The sequence below is a fragment of the Phaseolus vulgaris genome, chromosome 6 (assembly GCF_051622355.1).
Source record: "Phaseolus vulgaris cultivar YP4 chromosome 6, ASM5162235v1, whole genome shotgun sequence".
In the NCBI taxonomy this organism is placed as follows: Eukaryota; Viridiplantae; Streptophyta; class Magnoliopsida; order Fabales; family Fabaceae; genus Phaseolus; species Phaseolus vulgaris.
In genome coordinates, this window is record NC_143503.1 from 31,829,835 (window position 1) to 31,850,602 (window position 20,768).

Consider the following 20,768-nt stretch of genomic DNA (forward strand, 5'->3'; position numbering starts at 1 on the left):
TATACATAAACCCGACATTAGTAAAGAACACCATATCAAACTAGGAAAAATTGGGATGCTATTCAATGACTGTATAATTATGGTATATATAAATAAATAAACACAATAAAACAGTAACAAAAGGAAGATGTTTGTGCGGTTCACATCATTTGGAGATCTTCAGAATAGCCTATTTTCGTTGCTTTGGACTCCACATGTGACTGGTGCTTTAGCCCTCACTTTCTTCAAGTACCAAACAGCAGCTCCAATTCCAAATGCACCCGCAACGGAAAAGCCCGTAACTGTCCCTGCACCCACAATTCCAGCGTGCACAACCCCAAACATAAGCATAATCATCCACTACAAAATCTAACATTAAATTACATCTATATGAACCGTATTTAATCTCTGTACCTGCTATTACATGGACCCTCCTATTGTGCCTTGCAATGTCATAATCTGCCGAACAACCAATAGTCTATAACGCACTTAAGTAAAGTTAAACACTTCAACTAATCTTTTGATCCACATAAGTGACAATCATTCAGTAATTAATTTCTGGAAAAAAAAAGTTATTCAGTTTTAGCTTGTAAAAAGATAAAAACTTGAACATTTTAGAGACAAAAAAACATAACAAATTAACAGCCAACTGATGTGTACTAATAAGGCCATATGACGACTAAAACTTAATATCTGATTTGATGTTAAATACTTAACTAGCCCATGTCTAGGTGGTAGTTTTGTGGTATCTGATAATGAAGAAAAACATAACTAGTATAATCTTAAAAGAGTATTGAACTTGAATATACCTTTGCAATGAGTTGTGGAGTTTCCATCCTTACAAAGACACATGAAGCTCTGGTTGAGCGTGTCAAATCCACAAGTCCCACCTCCTTTCAAAGGGTCCTGGCACTGAAGGCAGCGCGTGGTAACAGGGATATCAAAATCAACTCTGATCCCATATTCCGGAACCTGATCATAAGGCATAGGAGCACCAACGTTCTTCCAATAAACACTTGCATAACTGGTGCAATACTTAAGCATCAACCTAAGGGACTCGGTGGCTTTGGGATAGTACGAACAACAAGTACTACGAGGGAGCGCAAAGGAGCACCCAGGCAAGTGCCTGCAGAGATAGCTAGCACTGTCACAGGAAGAGTCACAGTGTTCAGGGAAATGCTCACAGAATATGGGCTTGGGCTGAATGATGACGTTGTCCTCACTGCAGTTGAAGAACATGTACTCGTTCTGAGGAGAGAGCTTGAAGTGGGTGCTGCTGTCCAAACTGAAGGGTCTAGTGGGACGAAACCTCTCACCATCCTCGCAGCTCCACATGAAGGGATCAGTGACCACAACGTGTGGATCAGCGTAGCTAACGTTGCGAACCGGGTATCTTCCCGAAGGGGTTCTGAGTTCTAGTTTTCCCGAGCTGGAACATGCGAAAATGTGTCTGTAGTATGGGCTTCCGCATCCGTCGTCGATGCCGAATGGGTACTTGATGGGGATGTCCCCGCAGGATGTTCTGCAGACGCTGGATTGAGATGTTGTGAGAGTGAGAGACGATGAGAAAATGAGTAGTGATAATGAGATTGTGTGAATGAGGTTGTTGTGTGTGTGAGTCATAGCCATGAGAGACTTTCTGAATCACTAGATGGTCTTTTGAATCAGAAGTAGACACAAGTAAGTATAGGTTGTGAGAGTGGAAGAAAAGAAGAAGAATATTGGTGAAATGTTCTTTTATAGTGTTCTTTTGCTTTTATTCCCTTTTTTTTTCTCCTTGCTTGTTGCTTTTGCTTTCTGCATTGTCAAGCTGTGATACAACATGAAGAGAGAGAGGTAGACTCTTCCTTGGGAAGAAAATATAAAGTACTACAGTTTGGAACCACTAGTCACAAAAATATAAAGTACGCCGTTTGATGATTGATAAGTGTCTAATTTCAGTAATATTTCATATTAAAATATAGGCACTTATGAGGATTTATTGCTAATTTACATATAAAATAATCCCTAATTTATGAATTTATACCTTTTTACATTTTTTATGATCTTTATTTGAATAAGAGTATTTTATTCCCAAATTTGGTGTTAATTGCAGATTTCTGAGGAAGATTGGAGATTTGGATTAAAGATGAATGATTTGAGCCAAAAAGGTCCAGAATGAAAGAAAAAAAGAAAGAAAGAAAGATTGGGCCTTTTTATGTTTTATCATTTAGCCCATTAGCGCGACACAATAAACAACCTAACCCTAGAAAACTAGGATAAATAGAGGGCTAGAGGCTCAACCTTAGTGTGTCAGATTGAGAGGAAAACACCATAGAGTGAATTGTAACCCAATTGGGAGAATGGAAGGTGATAGAAGTATGCGTGGCTAATTCTACCCTTTGGGATTGGAAGTAATCTGCTCAAACTCTTATGTATTGAGGTGATATTTTATATATTAATATTCAGTTCTTGATTGATTATTGGTATTGTTGTTTTACTTTTAATTCTCCGTGACAAATTGAGAATCTTAAATCTGACCGGGAGGTATTTTTAGGGTTCGGACCTAAACAACAATACTTAACATATTTGAGTGCTAGGAATAGACTTGAAATGTTAATTGCTATTAAACGTCTGAGCTTCGTTCTAAGTTGTTCTTATAAGTATGCGAGGGATCGATAGTTAGGGAACATTCTTAAGAATTTTATATGCGAGGAATCGATATAAATGATTTTTATACGGGCATCAATTTCAATTAAAGAACTTAATATTAACATGCTAATCAAAATACATGAGAGTGAGAGAGATGAAACTTAATCCCAATTTTTCCAATTGAAGCAACTAATTCTTTGTTTGTTTTCTTATTGATCAGTGCCAACATAATCACTTCACACTCTTTTTTATTGTTCTGTTGTTATATTTAGCGAATATTGTACTCGATGATTCACTATTCTTTGTGGGATCGATATCCGTCCTTAGGGACAATTATTACTTCTGACAAACGCGGTGCACTTGCCGTAAAAAGTCATCAGTGATATTTAACAGAAAGGACCATTTTGAATACATTTTAAAAAACTTAGGGACCAAATTGAATTTTTTAAAAACCATTGTACCAAATTGACTATTGGCTATAAATATAGGGACGAAAAAGGTAATTAAACATATTTTTAATGTAACCGAGTTTTTAAAAACTGAAACTTAAGACTAGTTAATCCGTATTATTCAATTCAATTTGTTTAATATTTATACATATATAAAGGGATTATTCATTATAATTGTTTTTTTTATACAAATTTTTTCGATTTTATCTTTATTTAATATATTTATTAGTATAATGAAGTATTTTTTTTTCATTTCATATAAATTACTTAAAAAATAAAATTATTTTTTAATTTTAAATTAATATTAATGTCATTTTTATATGTTGATTCCACACTCTTTCCTTAATTCCTTATTTTAAGGCAACAATAGGAAGAGAGAGAACATATTCTCACACATTTCCACACCAAATCTCATATATTAGATAAGATAACTTCCATTTCCAATCATCTTCTTCACTCCATTTCAAGCAACTATATTCTTTGGTAAAACAATTATTCTTTTGTATCTACCATCGAGTCAATCCTAACTTTAACGTGAACATTATCACACTCTCTGATCCCAAAAACTATCAATGAAGAAGAGAAAAACTTAAAGAAGAAGAGAGACTCAAATCGGAGAAAAAGAAAAAGAGGTTGTTTTATCAATTCATCATTTTTTTTTACATGTTATTTTTTTTTTTTTTCAATTTCTATTCATCCAAAGTTATTTCTGTAGCATGTGTTTCCGCTAATATTATATAAAGAAAATATGAATTTTATTAATTAATTATTTCTACCTTGTTTATCTTAGAGGAGGTAGACTAGCACCACCCATTTGTTTTTTATTGCAAAAAAATTACAATCTACTCATGCACAAGAAAATTAGAATTTTTTTGAATGGATAGTCAAATTCGGAGATGGTAAGTAAACCTAATGATGGTTTAGCAGAAATACAAATTCCACTGGCTTTTATTGAAATAATCATCGTAAACACTTATCTAATATTAACTGAAAACTACAAAGATGAGAGTCTAGGGCAATATTTACTAGTAAAATTGAAAGAGTTGATCAAATGAATGAATATCTTTGATCCTTAATACTTTGTACATTTATATAACATTTGCAAACAATTATTTATAATTTAATCATATAGTTATTTATGTAAACAATATTGCATATCAAATACTTTATATCTATCATCATTTCATGACAACAACAAAAATATCTAAGTTCTAATAGGATTGATAATTATGAGGGAATTACAACTAATGATTATGATCAAATTACTCTACAGTATTTTAATTTTTTAACTACATCATGTATCTCAAATGATAAACTTAAGTTGAAGATTGAAACACCAATAATTTTTTTAGTGAACTAGATTCAGACTGAATGTTTATGTAATGGAAATGGATTGATAGTAACAGACTACTAGATCACATCAGGTTGCAAAGATTATCACAAAAGGCACATGTGAGAATGAAATATGTATTCCATGAATATCTATATTTTCGTCACAATTACCATGATCTTGTAGTCATGGGCCTGAAACTGTATAGTGCAATTTGAAATACAGAATTATCATTTCCTTTTTGCACCTCCACATGTTTTGTTACACCACCATAGTTATATTTAACACATTAAAAAATCATTTCAGATAATAGTATCAAACTTTTAAACAATCTAAAATATAAATGATAAATATTCATGGCCATAATTTATTATTAAATACTAATTTTATACAGTTATGTTAAAAATTTACTTATTTAAATTATTAAATACACCAAAATTATTAGCATACAACACAATATGTAATATACAACATAAAAATTAATAAAAATAAATATAAGAAACGAAAAAATAGGAAAATTACTATATCAACCAATTTACTATGTTGTGACCTGTCACTAAGCTGTTTTTATTTTCTTGTTTACAACTTGCCTGCAGCTGAGGAAAGGCAGTTTCTTCCTGCACCCCCATTTTTCTTTCTGCACCCCACAAGGTTGTGCAAAGACAAAATTGTCCCTCTAAAACTGTACATTTTTTTTTTGTATTCCGGATTATGAAATCCGGTAAATTTTTGGATTGGCGCATTCGGTAATCTCCCGGATTGATGCTTCCGGTAGTACATGAATAATAGTGTCAATTCAAAATAAAAAAATGCAAAACATTCATAATTGAAAAAACCATTCTGGATCCGCCAATCCGTAATTCAAAATATGCATTCCGGATTCAGAAATCTATAATTAAAAAAAATCATTCCGGATCCACCAATCTGTAATAGAAATTAGACTTCCGAATTCAGCAATCCGGAATTCAATAATTTATGCAAACTTTGCTTCCGGAACACCCCCTCATCTGGAATGCACCATGATTCACTTCCGGATTGATGAATCCGTAGCACACTCCCAAATCCCGAAATTGTCGGGGTCAGTTTCGGAATTTACAAAATTGTGGGGTTCAGGAAGAAAAATGTAGGGGTGCAGGAAGAAACTGCCCTGAGGAAATAATGGAATAGGCCCAAAATAAAAAGGAAACTACAGAAGCAATCTAAAGTCACTGGAGACAGATGAAAGCTAATGGGCTTTTGAATCTTTATGGACAATGCAGAATAAAACTCCAAGCCCACTCGGAAAGTAGTGATGAGGGGTATCACACACCGTCTATTTTGCTTTTCACCACCTCAACAGCGACACTGTCATCATCATCACTTACTCCACTAGGGTTTTGAACCAAACAAAAATAATTTTATTTTATTACAAAAGCTATAAAAAATTACGTCCATGAATCGTACCTATTAATTATTTTATTAATATATCAGATATTAAAAATGAGCAGGTCCAAGTTATTTAATTGCTTTCATGTAGTGTGTGTGTATATATTTTGATATTTGTGGCAATGGCAGTGCCATGCATCCAATGCCACTGAAAACTATATTATTACTTCACAACATTTTCTCCCTTGCGGCTGAGAAAAGTGACCATCTAACTCATCAAAACACCAAAGGCTATAAGAATACATTACATCAAAGCTGCCCAACAAAACCAAGTCATTCAATGAAAACAATATTTGGATTCTGTTGAAATTTCATATAATTATATTCAAATGATAAAAAAAACAAATTCGAATTATTTAAAATTAAATTAGTCAAAACATGATAAGGTACTACTTAAGTGAAAACACTTATAAAATGATTAATAAGTGTCAACAATAAATATAGAAACTGAAATCCTACTATATATTTAAATAATTAAAATTAAAAAAAAAATTATTTACATAACATGTTTTTAAAAAGAGTAATGATACATTGACAACCTGCTTCAACTTATGATTCATAATATAGAGAAATAGTATTTTTTATCACTTCATAAAAAAAACTAAAATTTTAAGCAAAGAACTTGAAGTTGTAAACTAATGCAAGTTATAATATATCACTTTTTTTTTTCTAAAAATAGTCATATTTTAACAGATTAAACTTTATCCATGACTATTAATAAGTGATTATATGTTTCAGATTTGATATCCTTAAAATCAAATTATTCGAATTATACATATAATACATAATTTTTTTTATCGATAATAAAAAATATAATAAATGAGAGAATACTACATAAAAAAAAATCAAAAATATTCAAACTCAAATCATTAAAAAAACACTTTGATCCTCTGAAAGTTCAAAAATTTGTATTAAACTCAAGTATTTACAAAATACAATGATACAAGAATTTGAAGAGCAGCTGCTATTTGTTGTTTTATATTAACTACCAAAGCCTTATATGTCTGAATAACTAAAAATTCATATATATATATATATATATATATATATATATATATATATATCAAAATAAGACAAACGCAAAAAATATAATATGCATTTAATATTTAAATTGATAAAACTTGTCACTTATAATTTGATTGAAACTCACATTAATATATGGATTGTATTTTTATGTACATATAATCTGGGTGTGTTGTGTTGCAACAGGTGAATCTGATGCAATTGGTCGAACATGCAAAGAGGTATAATTGATGTTTGTTTTTTATTAAGAAAGATAAAACGATAAGAATGGGATGAAATGTTGGAGTAGTTAATTGGGTTTATTGAAGATGAGGTGATAATAATTGTAATGTGAAAGGTATCAATAGGTTTCTAAAGAGCGTACGCAACAAATAGCTGTCATGATGCCGTTCGCCGCATGGCTCTGAGAGTTTTTCTCTTCTCTCTGTGCAATTTGGTCTGCTTATTTTCTACAATCCCTGCTGTCACAACCTAACCTCACACCATATTTCTACGTCAACACAAGTAAGCCACGTGGGGCAGGATCTAATCGTCAACAAATATCCTAGTCAACCCTAACCTTTTTCTTCTCCCTTCTCTTTCTCCTACTCTTCAAATCCTCCCATTTTTAAACCTCACCACCTTTTCATTACTAACATCTCTCTCACCGTCAATAATTCAACTCAGATTACTCTTTAAATATTCAAATTTAATATTTGAGCTTGACGGTGAGGTATATAGTGAAGTAGGAATAGTTATGTATGAATGTGCCATACGTACGTCATTGACTATTTCCCTTATTATAAGACTGTCTATATTTCTCGGAAAATAAAACCTATATGTTACCTGCATTTGCTGACCAACGACCAACCATGTCTGACTAATAACAATTTTTCCTTTCCAAAAAATTAAAATTCTAGTGATCAAGTTGCGAGCTTATGAGGTCCCTGAAATTGTACGCTTTGAATTCAAGAATCATTACGTCTACTTCTTTGAACTTCTGTTCTGCTTTTAATGAGCCTTGTTCAGTAGTGCCACTGCTACTCTCTATCTATGGACGTTGTAAATTTGTTAAGCTGCTCTTCTTTTCTACGTCGGCATCGCCCACTGTATTTATATATAAATATAATATAAGCATGTGCCGATTGTTAAAATGTATTGTAATAAGCCTTGTTTCCTCATGAAGAGTGATTGATTACCTTTTTCAGATGCTTTAGAAACACAATTTCTACACGGGACTGTATATTTTTTCCCTTAGCAGCCTCATGGATCTGTTTGCTATATACTTTTCTTTGGGCGTTGGAAATAGTTTGAACGCAGACATTTTACTCAGCTACTGTAAATCAACGCAGACAAAGCCATGCGTGGACAATTATCCGCTCTTGGCTTCACAGTCCAAGCCACGAGTTTCGCTATTTAGTTAACTAACTAAATAAATAAAACACCAATTATTATGCTTCAATATAACTGCCGAAAATTACTTTCAAAAAAGGGACGTTCCTACGCTGTTTTTTTTTTCTTTTCTTTTTAGTCAAATAAAATTATTTTAACTATATTTTATACATATGTTGTACCGGTAATATAACAATAATGGACGTTGAATATATCAAAGACACACTTCAAACATATTCCCGTGATATCAAGAAATCACTACACACGATCTGAGAACCATTACACACGTCTTGGTGAACTGGTTATCTGGCCCACACTAATGGAGGTCCAGGTCAACCTATAAACAAGACTTCTGAAGGGAGAAAATGTACGTTTTTTCATATCCTAAGAGAACATACCAATAACTAGCACTGACTTGAGGGTCGGAGTGCAATTGCAGGTACCCCACCGACCGACAGAGCACACGCGTAAGAGAGGAAGAACTTTGAAGAATTCGGAAACTACTAGCACAACAACGAATTGTGTATGAAGTGGATCAACATTACTTATGTCTCGACATCCACATATGTTGTTTACACTAACTATCTTTCTAGTTTGATATATTTTTTTTATATTTGGTTTGTTTAAATTTAGTTTGTTTGAAATTGATATAATTTAAATATAAGTTTTATTTAATATGATTTAAATTTTGAATAATCTCATTGAAGCTTATTGTTAGAGAGCGGCAGAGGGTTGATTTGAGAATAAATATTAACCTTATTACTAACAATAACCTTAACCGGTCAATGTTTTTCCACAAATAAATTCATCACGAATTTTAATATTTTATTTTTCTATTAATATAACCTTATTACTAACATTCTGTTTGTTTCTATGCATCACATTCTTTACAGAAATTTGAAAATAAAGAAAGACGTGGTTAGTTTATGTTTATTTTTTTGGTTTTGTGTGGTTAGTTTATGTTTATTTTTTTGGTTTTGTGTGAATTTGGTTAGAAAATGTTGAAGGATCCGCAATAACAATTGCTCCATTTGTCTTCTCTCATGTAGAAAGCCAGCTGGAGAAAGAAATTTGACTAATTTACGCATTTAATACTTATTGTCTCGTGTATTTTAAATGAGTCCTATAATAGAAAAATTTAAAACAAAATTTTGGTCATTGAATGGTTGCTATAATTGGATCGTTGTGTATTTATTCTAATAATAGTATTAATAATTTTAAAATAAAAATCATAATTTAATGGATATTATATTATATTATTTTCTTGTGAAGCTAATTTCATATTATTTATTAAAAATAATATTTATGAATCACTATGGACATTTATTAAAAATAATTTTATGAATTTTATATTATTTATTAAAAATATGTATTTGGATTAATAAATCATTTGAAAAAAATATATATGAATAGTCATACTTATTACTATATATATATATATATTAATTTTTAAATTCAAAAATTAAAACTTGGACATTTTTATTTTAATTAACGATATATAATTTCAATTTGTCTTTTAACTTATAAATTTGAAAATTTGGGAGAAAATATGTTTTATAAATGACTTAAATATACTGTTATTGGAATGTAAATAAGTTACAATTTTTGTTTTATCTTTTATATGTAATATTTATATGTAACATATTAATTTTATTGCCTATGAATTCTCTTCAAAATACATATACACCTTTCACATGTCACTTAACCATACCTACATATAAAATTTGTATTTGTATTTTTAGGTAAATGATTATTTACATACGAATATAAATCCGTATATACATAAATAAATAGATGAATACAAATTTTCTTGTACTAAATATTAAATCTATTGATATAAATAACTATTTAAAAGTTACTTGTTAAGTAAATATAACTACATTTTTCAATCCGTTAATAATATGAATTTCTTTTAACAGTTAAAGAAATGACCTTCAGGTGTAGAATCTTAAGGTGAAAGATTTGAAGCTATAGTAGCAGAGGAGTGACTAAAAGATGAATAATTCTTGTTGTTTTTTTCTTTAAGAATGTAAAGAAAAAGTTCTTTGAGCTGTATTTTTAATAGAACAACATTAATCATATATTAAGTTAAGATAAAAAAAAGTATTAAACAATTAGAATGCTAGTGACTTAAACAATTAATTAAATTTGTCCCACGATGAAACTTGGAAGCGAACAACAATCAAGAAAACAAAAATCAAACTATCAATCCAAATAAATGCACAAGGGAAGAAGTAAAACTAAAAGTTTAAAAATTGACTTTTTTATTATTTCTAGTTTGAAAAGTTAAACATGCTGTAAATTTTGTTTGTTATAAAAATATTTCAAAATAGCTCCAAAGTTCCAATTATTCGAGGAGGATGACCAATTTTTTTTATATGTTTCTATTATAAGCAATTTTTATTTTATATATGCACGTTGTTTATTTTATGGAATCTTCCTCTTAATTAGGGTGAACACACACATATATAATAGTCCTATAGACTTGCATATAGTTCGTAACTACACTTTTATGTAAGATCTACGCGTCTGTGTTGTTTGGACAGATTTTTTTTTTTTTTGTTTTAAACAAACGAACCTCACACAGAAAATGTATAGTAGAAAGTTTACCCAGAAAATGAGAAAAGAAGTATTTTCTTTGTTCAACAACAAAAAAAATATTACTTTTCATTGGTCACATATTTTACTTTCTATTCAAATAAAAAATATTGAAAAATAATTCATTTTTAAAATTATATTTTGTTTTCATTTTCATATATTACTTTTCTCTCAAACGAATAATCATATTTTTTGACACTTTCTTTTATTTTCTTCGTAACAAATGAACATAGGACATAAGTTGGTATCAAAATGTCCCTTTCGATGTAATTTTTTTCAATGTAAGATATAGATAATTAATCGAAATAGTTACATCAAAATATGTTATATAATATGAGTTTAAAGTGTTGAAACTGGCTATATGTTGTGCAGTTATTAGTCAACGTTCAATGGACGTTGTCCTTCCATTAATGTGGTTATGTTCAATGGTTTTGAAGGTGATTATTCTTTTGGTTTAAATTGGAAGTTTTTGTTTCAAAGAAGGACTCTTGGTAGTCAAGGTAAAGGAAGGAAGCTAGGCTCATGTGTGCTATTTTTTCTTTGTCTGGTAACATCAAGAATTGCCTTTTCCCCTTCAACTTTACCCATTTTTCAAAAGAAGTATTAAAGGCAATCTGAAAGAGACCAAAGCTAAAGAACAACGTCGCAAGAAATTGAAATTTGTTGATGCATGGAAGCAACAAAAAGTGTCTATTAAACTACTATTTCCTTCCTATTTTCTCCTTCTAATTACCATTTACATTACATGGTTTGGGGAATAAAACGGTTCAGTAGGTAACCCAGTGCTAAAACTTTCCTCTCTAACAATATGTCCACTTTAATTTCCATTTAAAATTTTAAAAAATATCTGGGTGTAAAATTGAACTAATCGATTTTTAATCTTTATAAACTAATGCAATTGATTTTAATTAATAGCCTTAAACTTTATTAATTTTAATATTCATTTTTTTAAAATAATCACTAAAAAAATCATTAAATAAAAAATAATTTTAGAGATAAAAAAATAATTAATCTCTATATTTATGTATCGTTTGTGTTAACATATGGGTTTTGGTCTAGTCTCCCATATTTTTGTATTTTTTATTATTATTATTTTTTTTTAATAATATTTTTTTTTCATGTGATGGCAGATGATTGTTGTTTCTTGGAGTGTCAGCTTAGCTGAGATATCAAGTTGCATAGTGATGCCTAACACGAAAACTTTATAAAAAAAAACTAAATTAGATACTATTTTGGATACTATAACAATTATTGATATTTAAACTAATTTTTATTATTAATAAAATTTATAAATTAATTTTTAAAATAATAAATAATTTAGTTAATATAATAATTAATTTTTTTTTTAAATTGATTTATGATTTTCTTGTAGTTAACTTCTATTATCATTTATTACATCTTCATATTATATGAGTGACTATTTTGAAGTAATAATATTAAATCGTGTAAACTTATTTCAAAAGTTTAAAATGTATGAAAATTAAATAACAATTTTTAAAGTTTAAAATTAAAATTAGTCATATTTAAAAGAATTAAAAGAATAATTTTATCGTAATAATTTTATGAAAAGATAGACAATGTTATCCTGTTGACAACTGGATACTTGAATAATAATAACAAGTATTGTAAACACTAAATAGAACACAAATTTTTAATGTAAAACTCAATTAAAAATATTTAAATTTATAAAATACTTAAAAAACTTAACTAAGTCATTAATATATATATATATATATATATAATACATAATAGCCTTGAAACAATAATAATATAATTGTTAGAATTAATTATATTCCAAGAATCCCCCATGTTGTTAGAGAAGAAGCTCATTTTGAAGCAATAAGAGCTACTTATCGAGGTTCGAATAGGAGTTTGGTCCTTGCAAGTTTAGTAAGAAAAAAAAAACTAGCTATTATCTTCTTTTTAATATGTTTAAAGGTGATAAAAATAATATCTTATTTTGATTGAGAATAAATTTTAAAAAAATTGTTTTAAATGAAAAGTCTTTAAGCATGTGTCTGTTTCTATTCTAAAGACAAAAACTCGTTGAATGAAGGAACTGGAGTAAAACTTAAAAAATGAGACGTGAAATCACCAAAAATGAAAAAAAAAAATCTTCAGACTTTCTATTATTCTCAAATATGAAGAAGGTTTGATTTCTATAACCTATAATCGATTAAGCAGACAAAATTAATATATTTTAAATAAAATATAACAAAATATTTATTCTTTTATTCTAAAATGTATAGAAAAATTAAAATAATAAAAATTAAAATTTTGATAATTTATTTTAGTATACTTTTATTTAAAATATTTTATTTATTTATTAAATATTTTATAATTATTTTTTATTTTTATTTAAAATTTATTTTAACTTTAATTTACACTTTCAAAATATTTTTTTATTTAAATTATTTATAAATAATATTTTCTAAATATATTAATATATAATCAAATTTATTTTATTACATCAATCAAATCTACTATAAACTTTCTTCTCACTTTGCATTCTCCCCTCTATAAAAAAAAACATAACATTCCACTATATTTTTCTTATTTCCTTACCTTTTCTATTCCTTCCTTTGTTTAAACAAAACCTAAAAGACAAAAAATTTTCCTTGTGAATGCAAAAACTTTCCTTTCTCCTTTATTATCTAGTTGTTCTAGTGGCACCTTCATTACATGAATTCCTCTTATTGCTCTCACTTTCATGTTGTCACCTTCATTTCCATCCAATTATCCTCCATAGTCATCCTCCTCTAGGCATGCTCATTTACGATTTCAATTGGGTTTGAATATAAATCACCAGAATTATATATATGAAAATTTCAAAATAGGATTTGAGATTGGTGATGTTTGACTATTATTGATGAATATCAATAAATAATTCTAGAACGTTGAAAGGTTCACATATTATAAAGATTTTTTTTGTAGTAGTAAAAATGGTTGTAGTTTTAAAATATTTATATTTTTCATTTCTATACTTTTACTTAAAATTTCATACTATTTTTCTCTCATCATAACATCCATAATTAGAGTAATTACTTAACATCACTACCTAGGAGACTATACGAGGGAGCTTATCTCCATTGGTGAGAAGAAGGCGATGAAGTCGCATTGGGGGGACGGCAAGCAAATGGTGGAGAGGTTGAAGTTGAGACTACTCGAGTGAGACAGTCAATGCTAAAAAATGAATGAGAGATACAGACATTTGAATAAGAGGTTGAAGAAGATAGGAGTGATCAAATACATTAGGCTAGTCAATTTTTTCAAATTAATTTAGTTTAAATTCTATGCCCGAATTAAATATGTCGTTTAATTTTATTAGATCAGAGAGTGGAATAAAACATTATGAAACAATAATTTTTTAGAAACTTAAACCAAGAACTTTTTTTTTTCTATTTCCAAAAGTACATTTCAAGTTTAAGATTAAAACCCAAAAACTATAACCAAATGGGGCACTCCTACGCTGATTGTTAAAAATTCATTATGATGGAATATTTATATATTATTAGTGTATTAATCTGTTAATATAAATTAAAAATATGTACGCTATATTAGCTTAAGTTTTATTTGTTAGAAGTGATTGTGTGACCAACATTTTTCTTACTAATTGTGACATTATTTTGTTGAAGTGAAAGATGAAGTTATGTACATATTTAGCATGGATGCGTGACATAATTGAGAGAAAGTTTCCTGGTTCAGAAGTCTTCAACTCACCTGCTATTCGTTCACTCTGTAACAAATCCCTTTTATTAATTATAATGTGGTATTTTTATCCATAAATACCTGTTTTATTTTATTTTTGTATCGTCAGAAAGAGGCAGGTAGGGTTAGAAACTGGCCAGTCCATTGCCTAATTTGCTTCCGTTGTAAAAGTATATAATATAACGAGTACAAAAATAAGAAAACGCCACAATGATGTTTGTTGCGTCAATTTTTTGAAATATAGGCATGGAAATACAGGCGAATACTGTGAAATATAAGATTGTCAAGTTCTTGAAATCGAAGGAGAGTTTTTCATTTTTTAAATGCTACAACCTAAAGTCATGACTTGCACCGAATGAAAGACGTGAATTGATTAAAATATATACATTTAATTTGATCCGGTAGCTGCATAATATTGTAAAAAATGAATAAGTACAAAAATATATGCACTCTTGGAGAAGTATTGTTGATTGTAGCTAGACCAATTCACCTTATTTTATGGGAATTTAACATTGTTTTTTCCTGAGGTCTGGTTTCTTTGGGTCAATGAATACATAAAATGGCAAATGATCAATCATTCCAGTAGTTGACGAACGACTCCTGCTATTTTCTCCGTTAGAGGTTTAGGAAATACAGCGACTTATTATCTGACAAATATAACAAATTAAGCAATTCAATGAATGAATAATTAATGTTTCTCATCTTCGTAATACAAAACTTAAATAATCTAAAATAAGTAGAATAAAATTATATAATTGAAGAGATTAGAGATAAAAGAAATAATGTGGAGAGAGGTGTGAAGAGAAGAGGGGGGTCCCACAAGTAAAGAGTCAACAAGGTACCCGGGGGTTTGGATCTGAAATGAGGTGGGTGGGCCATGCAAAGACTAAGTTACTTGGGCAACCAGTCTTCGGTCATCCTTGAGAGAGAGAGAGAGAGAGAGAGAGAGAGAGAGAGAGCCGGGCCGTCAAATTGGTTGACTTGGCTTTTGCTTTATTGTGTTTTGTTGTTGAATTTGTGTTTTGAGAGAGAAAAAGAGAAAATTGGGATCATTTTCATCACGTGTAACGATCCCGCACCATTCGGGGGCGGTGGCTCTTTTTCTTCCTCATTTATGAGTCAGTCAAATCCTTTCTTCACGAAACCCAGACGAAACCCCCCGCACGTCTATACTTTTATCTAACACATTACTTTTTTTCTTCACCAATTAAACCTCTTACCCCTTTTTAAAAGAATTCAGACAGAGACTGCTACTCCCACTACTATCCAACAAATTCAATCATCGGGTCGGGTTTTCTTTCTTAATGGATCCACGTTTATCCAACAACTTCCAAAATTTATTCAATTACCATATCTTTTCTCTACTTCAAGATATTGCCTCGGGATTGCATTCCCATCACGTACTCCAAACTCTGACTATTGTTTTCAAGTACGGATTTCTTGGCCTTTAACTTTTTTATAAAAAAAACATGCAGCTTACTAATATCTATCAGTTAGTATCAAATTATAAGCAGTACAAAACTAATTAGATGAATAAGGATTTTTTTATATAATAAAACCGCTCATTTTAATTGAGAAAAAATATTAATTATGTTTGTTATATGGTAATAGAAGAAAAAAGGATGATTAATTTTTCATGGAAACATTTTAGGTGTGAGAGAAGAAGAGGGTTTGTTTACTGTGTATATGTGCAAGAAAAAATTCAAAATCATTAAAATTGGATTATTTTTTCAAGATACTTTCTAGTGAAGAAAGATGTCTATCAATTATACCATTTAGTTTAGTGGTTTCCAGTTTCGTTGTATTTTAATGAGACCATGTTCTTCTCCTTATATACAATATTGTTCCTCCTCTTTCTTCTTGTAATTGGTCTTAATCTGAGTTATGTTCCCCAATTAATTACAATTCTGCATGTCTAATTAATTTTCACAATCACCGTCCCTAACTACGAAGTAAAAGAACTCTCAACTAGAACATTTAGTTTAGTGGTTTCCAGTTGAGTTATTATTTTCTAATTTAGTGGTTTCCAATTGAGTTATTATTGTATTTTGACCAGACCATCTTCATCTCCTTATATACAGTATTGTTCCTCCTCCCTCTCTTTGTACTTGGTCTTAATTTGAGTTATGTTCTCAAATTAATTACAATTTTGCATTTCTAGTTAATTTTCACAATCACCGTCCTTAACTACGAAGTAAAAGAATTTTTTCATCATTTCCAGATATCGATATCAAGTATGTTTTCACTTCATTATTTGGCTCGACTCGAAACCATACTATTATTTAACTCAGTCCATGACCTCATAGCTCCAGCCTAACGTATAAGCCAATAAAGATGATAAGTTTGAAGAAGTAATTAATTTCGAGACACATACAAAAGGTTGACCAAACCTACATCATTTAACTCAATCCATAACCTCAAAGATACAAATTAGGATTAATCGTGACAACGTAAAGTTATATAAACATACAACAATCTCTGACATCAAGATAAAGTTATAATAAGTCACACAATTTATTTATTTATTTTCTATTTAAAATTATCACAGTTAAAAAAAATTACATTAATCATAATACTTTGACACAATTATACCTTAACATTAACACGATTTTACCTTAACATAACAAAAAATTTACACGATACACTATTAATTCTTAATTTATAATTTTTAAAAATTGGTCCCATTTCCGTTATTTTAAAAAAAAATGACACAAATAGATAAAAAAAAAAGGAGAAGAGATGAAATCCGGGGCGGGTTGGGAAGTGTGAACTGGGAGGTATGAAGTGTGGGCGGGTATTAGACATTGTCCAGGATGACGCACCATCTGGCGCAATAATTTGCAGAATTTTTTAGAAATCTCCAATTTGTATTTCCATCTGGTCCACGCTCCTTCTATCCCCCAACTCTTTTTATACCCCAACCCATTGCACCGGACAAAGACTTCATTTCCTGATACCATTCTCTCTCTCTCTTTCCTTCATCTCTTTTTCTCACATCACATACATCCTCTTTCTCCCTTCTTCTTCTTCTCCTTGTTTTATGGACAAAGGATGGGGACTCACCCTTGATACCTCTTCCTCCCAATCTCTCTCATTATTTCCTTCCAAACAACCTTCCACTTCTTTCTCCAAACTTACCAGCGACACCATGTTCCCTCTCCTCGGATTCCCCGTCAACCTTAGCCGTCCTTCTGTCAAGGACGACGAACACAACCGCAAAGTCGTCGGTGAAGTCGACTTCTTCTCTGACAGAATCACCAAACCAACATCCCCACCCTCCCACGACCAACACGTTAAACCCAACATCGTCAAGAAGGAAATTCTTGAAACACCTCTCCACGTTAATGTAATAACCTGCCTAAAACTTCCTATTTCTTTCTTTCTATTTTTTCCCACATTATTTATTATTTTCTGCTTCTAAATTACTATTTTCTCTCTCTCTCTAGACTGGTTTACAGCTCCTTACTGCTAACACTGGGAGTGATCAATCTACCGTCGATGATGGGGTTTCATCGGATGCAGAAGATAAGCTAGCCAAAACCACCGAGGTACATATTTTTTATCTATTTATAAATCCTATTAATATATATCGTGTTTGTGGTAATTTAAGTTTTCATTACCCATAAAATTGTGAAATTGATGTATATTCGCTTGGTTATCCAGCTTGCACAGATGCAAGTGGAGCTTCAACGCATGAACGCGGAGAACAAGAAGCTGAAAGAGATGCTAAGCCATGTGACCGGTAACTACACCGCCTTGCAGATGCATCTTATGACATTAATGCATCAGAACCAGCGCACGGAGAACACAGAAAATGAGGTGCTTATCAATTAAATTTATAAATAGTTTCCTTGAATTTCCCTACTTTTTTTTTATAATTATAGTGAAGAGACTGAAATTGCTTTGGCACACAGTGAATACCCGGTTACTGTATGATTTTATTTTATTTACGTAAACGATATGGGTTAGATTTGGAACATGTTAATAATGATGTTGAATTCAGGTTGTTCAGGGAAAGGTCGGGGATAAAACTTATGCTGTCGGTGGAGGAAAGATTCCAAGGCAGTTTCTTGATATAGGTCCCAGCGGCGCAGCCGAAGTAGATGATCAAGTGTCTGATTCTTCTTCGGATGAGAGAACACGATCGAGCACACCTCAGAACAATAATAATGAAGTTGGAACAAGAGATGGTGCGAAAAATGTTAATGGCAAAAGAGAGTTGGGAAGGGAAGGGAGTCCAGACTCAGAATCACAAGGTTGGGGTCCTAATAAGCTTCAGAAAGTTAGCCCCTCCAATGCAATCGACCAGTCCACTACAGAAGCCACAATGAGAAAAGCTCGTGTCTCAGTTCGTGCCCGATCAGAAGCTCCCATGGTACGTATGATACTATATATACAATATGTTTGATCAGTTTATTAATTAATTTACAAACCATTAAAGCCAGCGATGACTAGTAGCTTTCTTCTCTAACATAATGGATCGTTGTTGCAGATAAGCGATGGGTGCCAATGGCGAAAATATGGACAAAAAATGGCCAAGGGGAACCCATGTCCTCGAGCATATTATAGATGCACTATGGCAGTTGGTTGCCCAGTTCGCAAACAAGTGAGTTTTCTGATTGATCAATGTATATATCAACAAGATCAATTAAGTATGTATGTATTAAGTGTCAAGCATTGTGGCCAAAACTAATTGAAATTTCTTGGTCTTTATTAGGTTCAACGTTGTGCCGAGGATAGAACAATTTTGGTAACAACATATGAAGGTACACATAATCATCCACTGCCACCTGCTGCTATGGCCATGGCGTCAACCACTGCAGCTGCTGCTAGCATGTTGCTGTCAGGGTCAATGTCCAGTGCAGATGGAATAATGAACCCAAATCTGCTAGCCAGAGCAATTCTTCCATGCAATTCTAGCATGGCAACACTTTCAGCTTCAGCACCATTTCCAACTGTGACTTTGGACCTCACACACAACCCAAACCCATTACAATTCCAGAGACCTTCTACCCCATTCCAAGTGCCCTTCCTCCAAGGGCAGCCTCAGAACTTTGGGTCCGGAGCCACCCCAATGGCACAAGCACAAGCACTTTATAATCAATCAAAATTCTCTGGTCTTCAGCTATCTCAGGAAGTAGGTTCTTCCCAGTTGACCGCACAAGCTACTAGACCACCCTTACAGCCTAGCCAGCAACCCTCGTCGGCTGATACAGTCAGTGCCGCGGCCGCCGCTATCACCTCCGATCCAAACTTCACCGCCGTCCTCGCCGCCGCAATCTCCTCTATCATAGGCGGTGCTCATAATGCAAACAACACCACCAATAACAACAACAGCACAAGCAGGACTACCATTAGCAGTTTTTCAGGAAACTGAACCTTTTTCTTTTTTGCTCCATTTTTTGGTTAATACTATATTATTCCTTAAACTTTGTATTTTTGTACATGGGTATAAGGGAAAATGACACCGTAAATGTTCATATTCTTATTAGACCATGTCTTGGGAGGGAGGGATATATTAGATCAGAAAATGTTTCATTTTTTTTGTACCATTTCTTTCCCTTTGAATAATGTTGTATATTTGATTCAAAAAATCTCGGGAGTAAATAGACAGGGCAAATGAAGAATCGTCTTTTATCTTCTTCCTTTGTCATGTGGTTATATTTTCTTTTCTAACTGGTCCACCATGATTTCTGACAATATCGAAAACAACCTAGATGGTCACCCATCCCAAAAGAACAAAAAGGAAAAGAAAAGAAAAAGTTGTGTACTAACAGCCAATATTGAACGTGTTGCTAGGAATATTCGGATTTTCCCATTGGTCAAGAAATACGGCCATTACTCTTGATATAGACACGTAAATGACTAGTTGTTGGATAGGAAGCAGTAATGGATAGGTGGACTTTAGCTAGGGTGAGCCATGCGAGTGAGTTTCTTGGCAATTTCGTTTCGTGTGCCCTCGGTGTACGTGTACGTGTACATGAGTTAATTGAAATATTGAATAGTGGTGAGTAATAAATTAATAACAGGGTCAACTTAATAGTTAATGTATATGGTGGAAGTGGAAAAGTGAGATGGTGGACGTTGATTGGAGAAAGTTGGATACAATTTTTGACTTTGTGTCGATGGACGTCGCGTCCACGTTAAGGCCATTGGACGAATCATGTTAGAGTATTTAAACTAGGAATGGAGCCAGACATGTCACCTTGTTGCGGTGTTTCCGCACTTGCACGCACCGTACTTCACACACCGTA

General features: G+C 31.5%; 2 protein-coding genes across 5 annotated transcripts; one reads left to right on the forward strand and one right to left on the reverse strand.

Annotated features, from left to right (window-relative positions):
- Window positions 1-35: 35 nt before the first annotated feature.
- Window positions 36-1,698, reverse strand: LOC137832210 (LEAF RUST 10 DISEASE-RESISTANCE LOCUS RECEPTOR-LIKE PROTEIN KINASE-like 2.7). Of its 4 annotated transcripts, none has more exons than XM_068640251.2 (3): window positions 789-1,697; window positions 394-438; window positions 36-287 (listed from the first exon to the last, which is right to left on the reverse strand). In XM_068640251.2, exons 1-3 carry the CDS (start codon window positions 1,606-1,608, stop codon window positions 160-162), a joined length of 993 nt encoding a protein of 330 aa, XP_068496352.1. In that variant the 5' UTR covers window positions 1,609-1,697; the 3' UTR covers window positions 36-159. The 4 variants fall into 4 exon arrangements, with proteins under 4 accessions (XP_068496352.1, XP_090159861.1, XP_068496353.1 ...); XM_068640252.2 differs by having other exon boundaries at window positions 184-287; window positions 394-457; window positions 789-1,698; XM_090303735.1 differs by lacking the exon at window positions 394-438 and having other exon boundaries at window positions 789-1,698.
- A 15,740-nt stretch (window positions 1,699-17,438) lies between these two features.
- LOC137832211 (putative WRKY transcription factor 31) lies at window positions 17,439-20,151 on the forward strand. The gene is made up of 6 exons (XM_068640254.2): window positions 17,439-17,860; window positions 17,961-18,062; window positions 18,178-18,333; window positions 18,518-18,889; window positions 19,007-19,120; window positions 19,232-20,151. The coding sequence occupies exons 1-6, from the start codon at window positions 17,555-17,557 to the stop codon at window positions 19,889-19,891; spliced, it is 1,710 nt and encodes a 569-aa protein (XP_068496355.1). The 5' UTR covers window positions 17,439-17,554; the 3' UTR covers window positions 19,892-20,151.
- The last annotated feature ends 617 nt before the right edge of the window (window positions 20,152-20,768 follow it).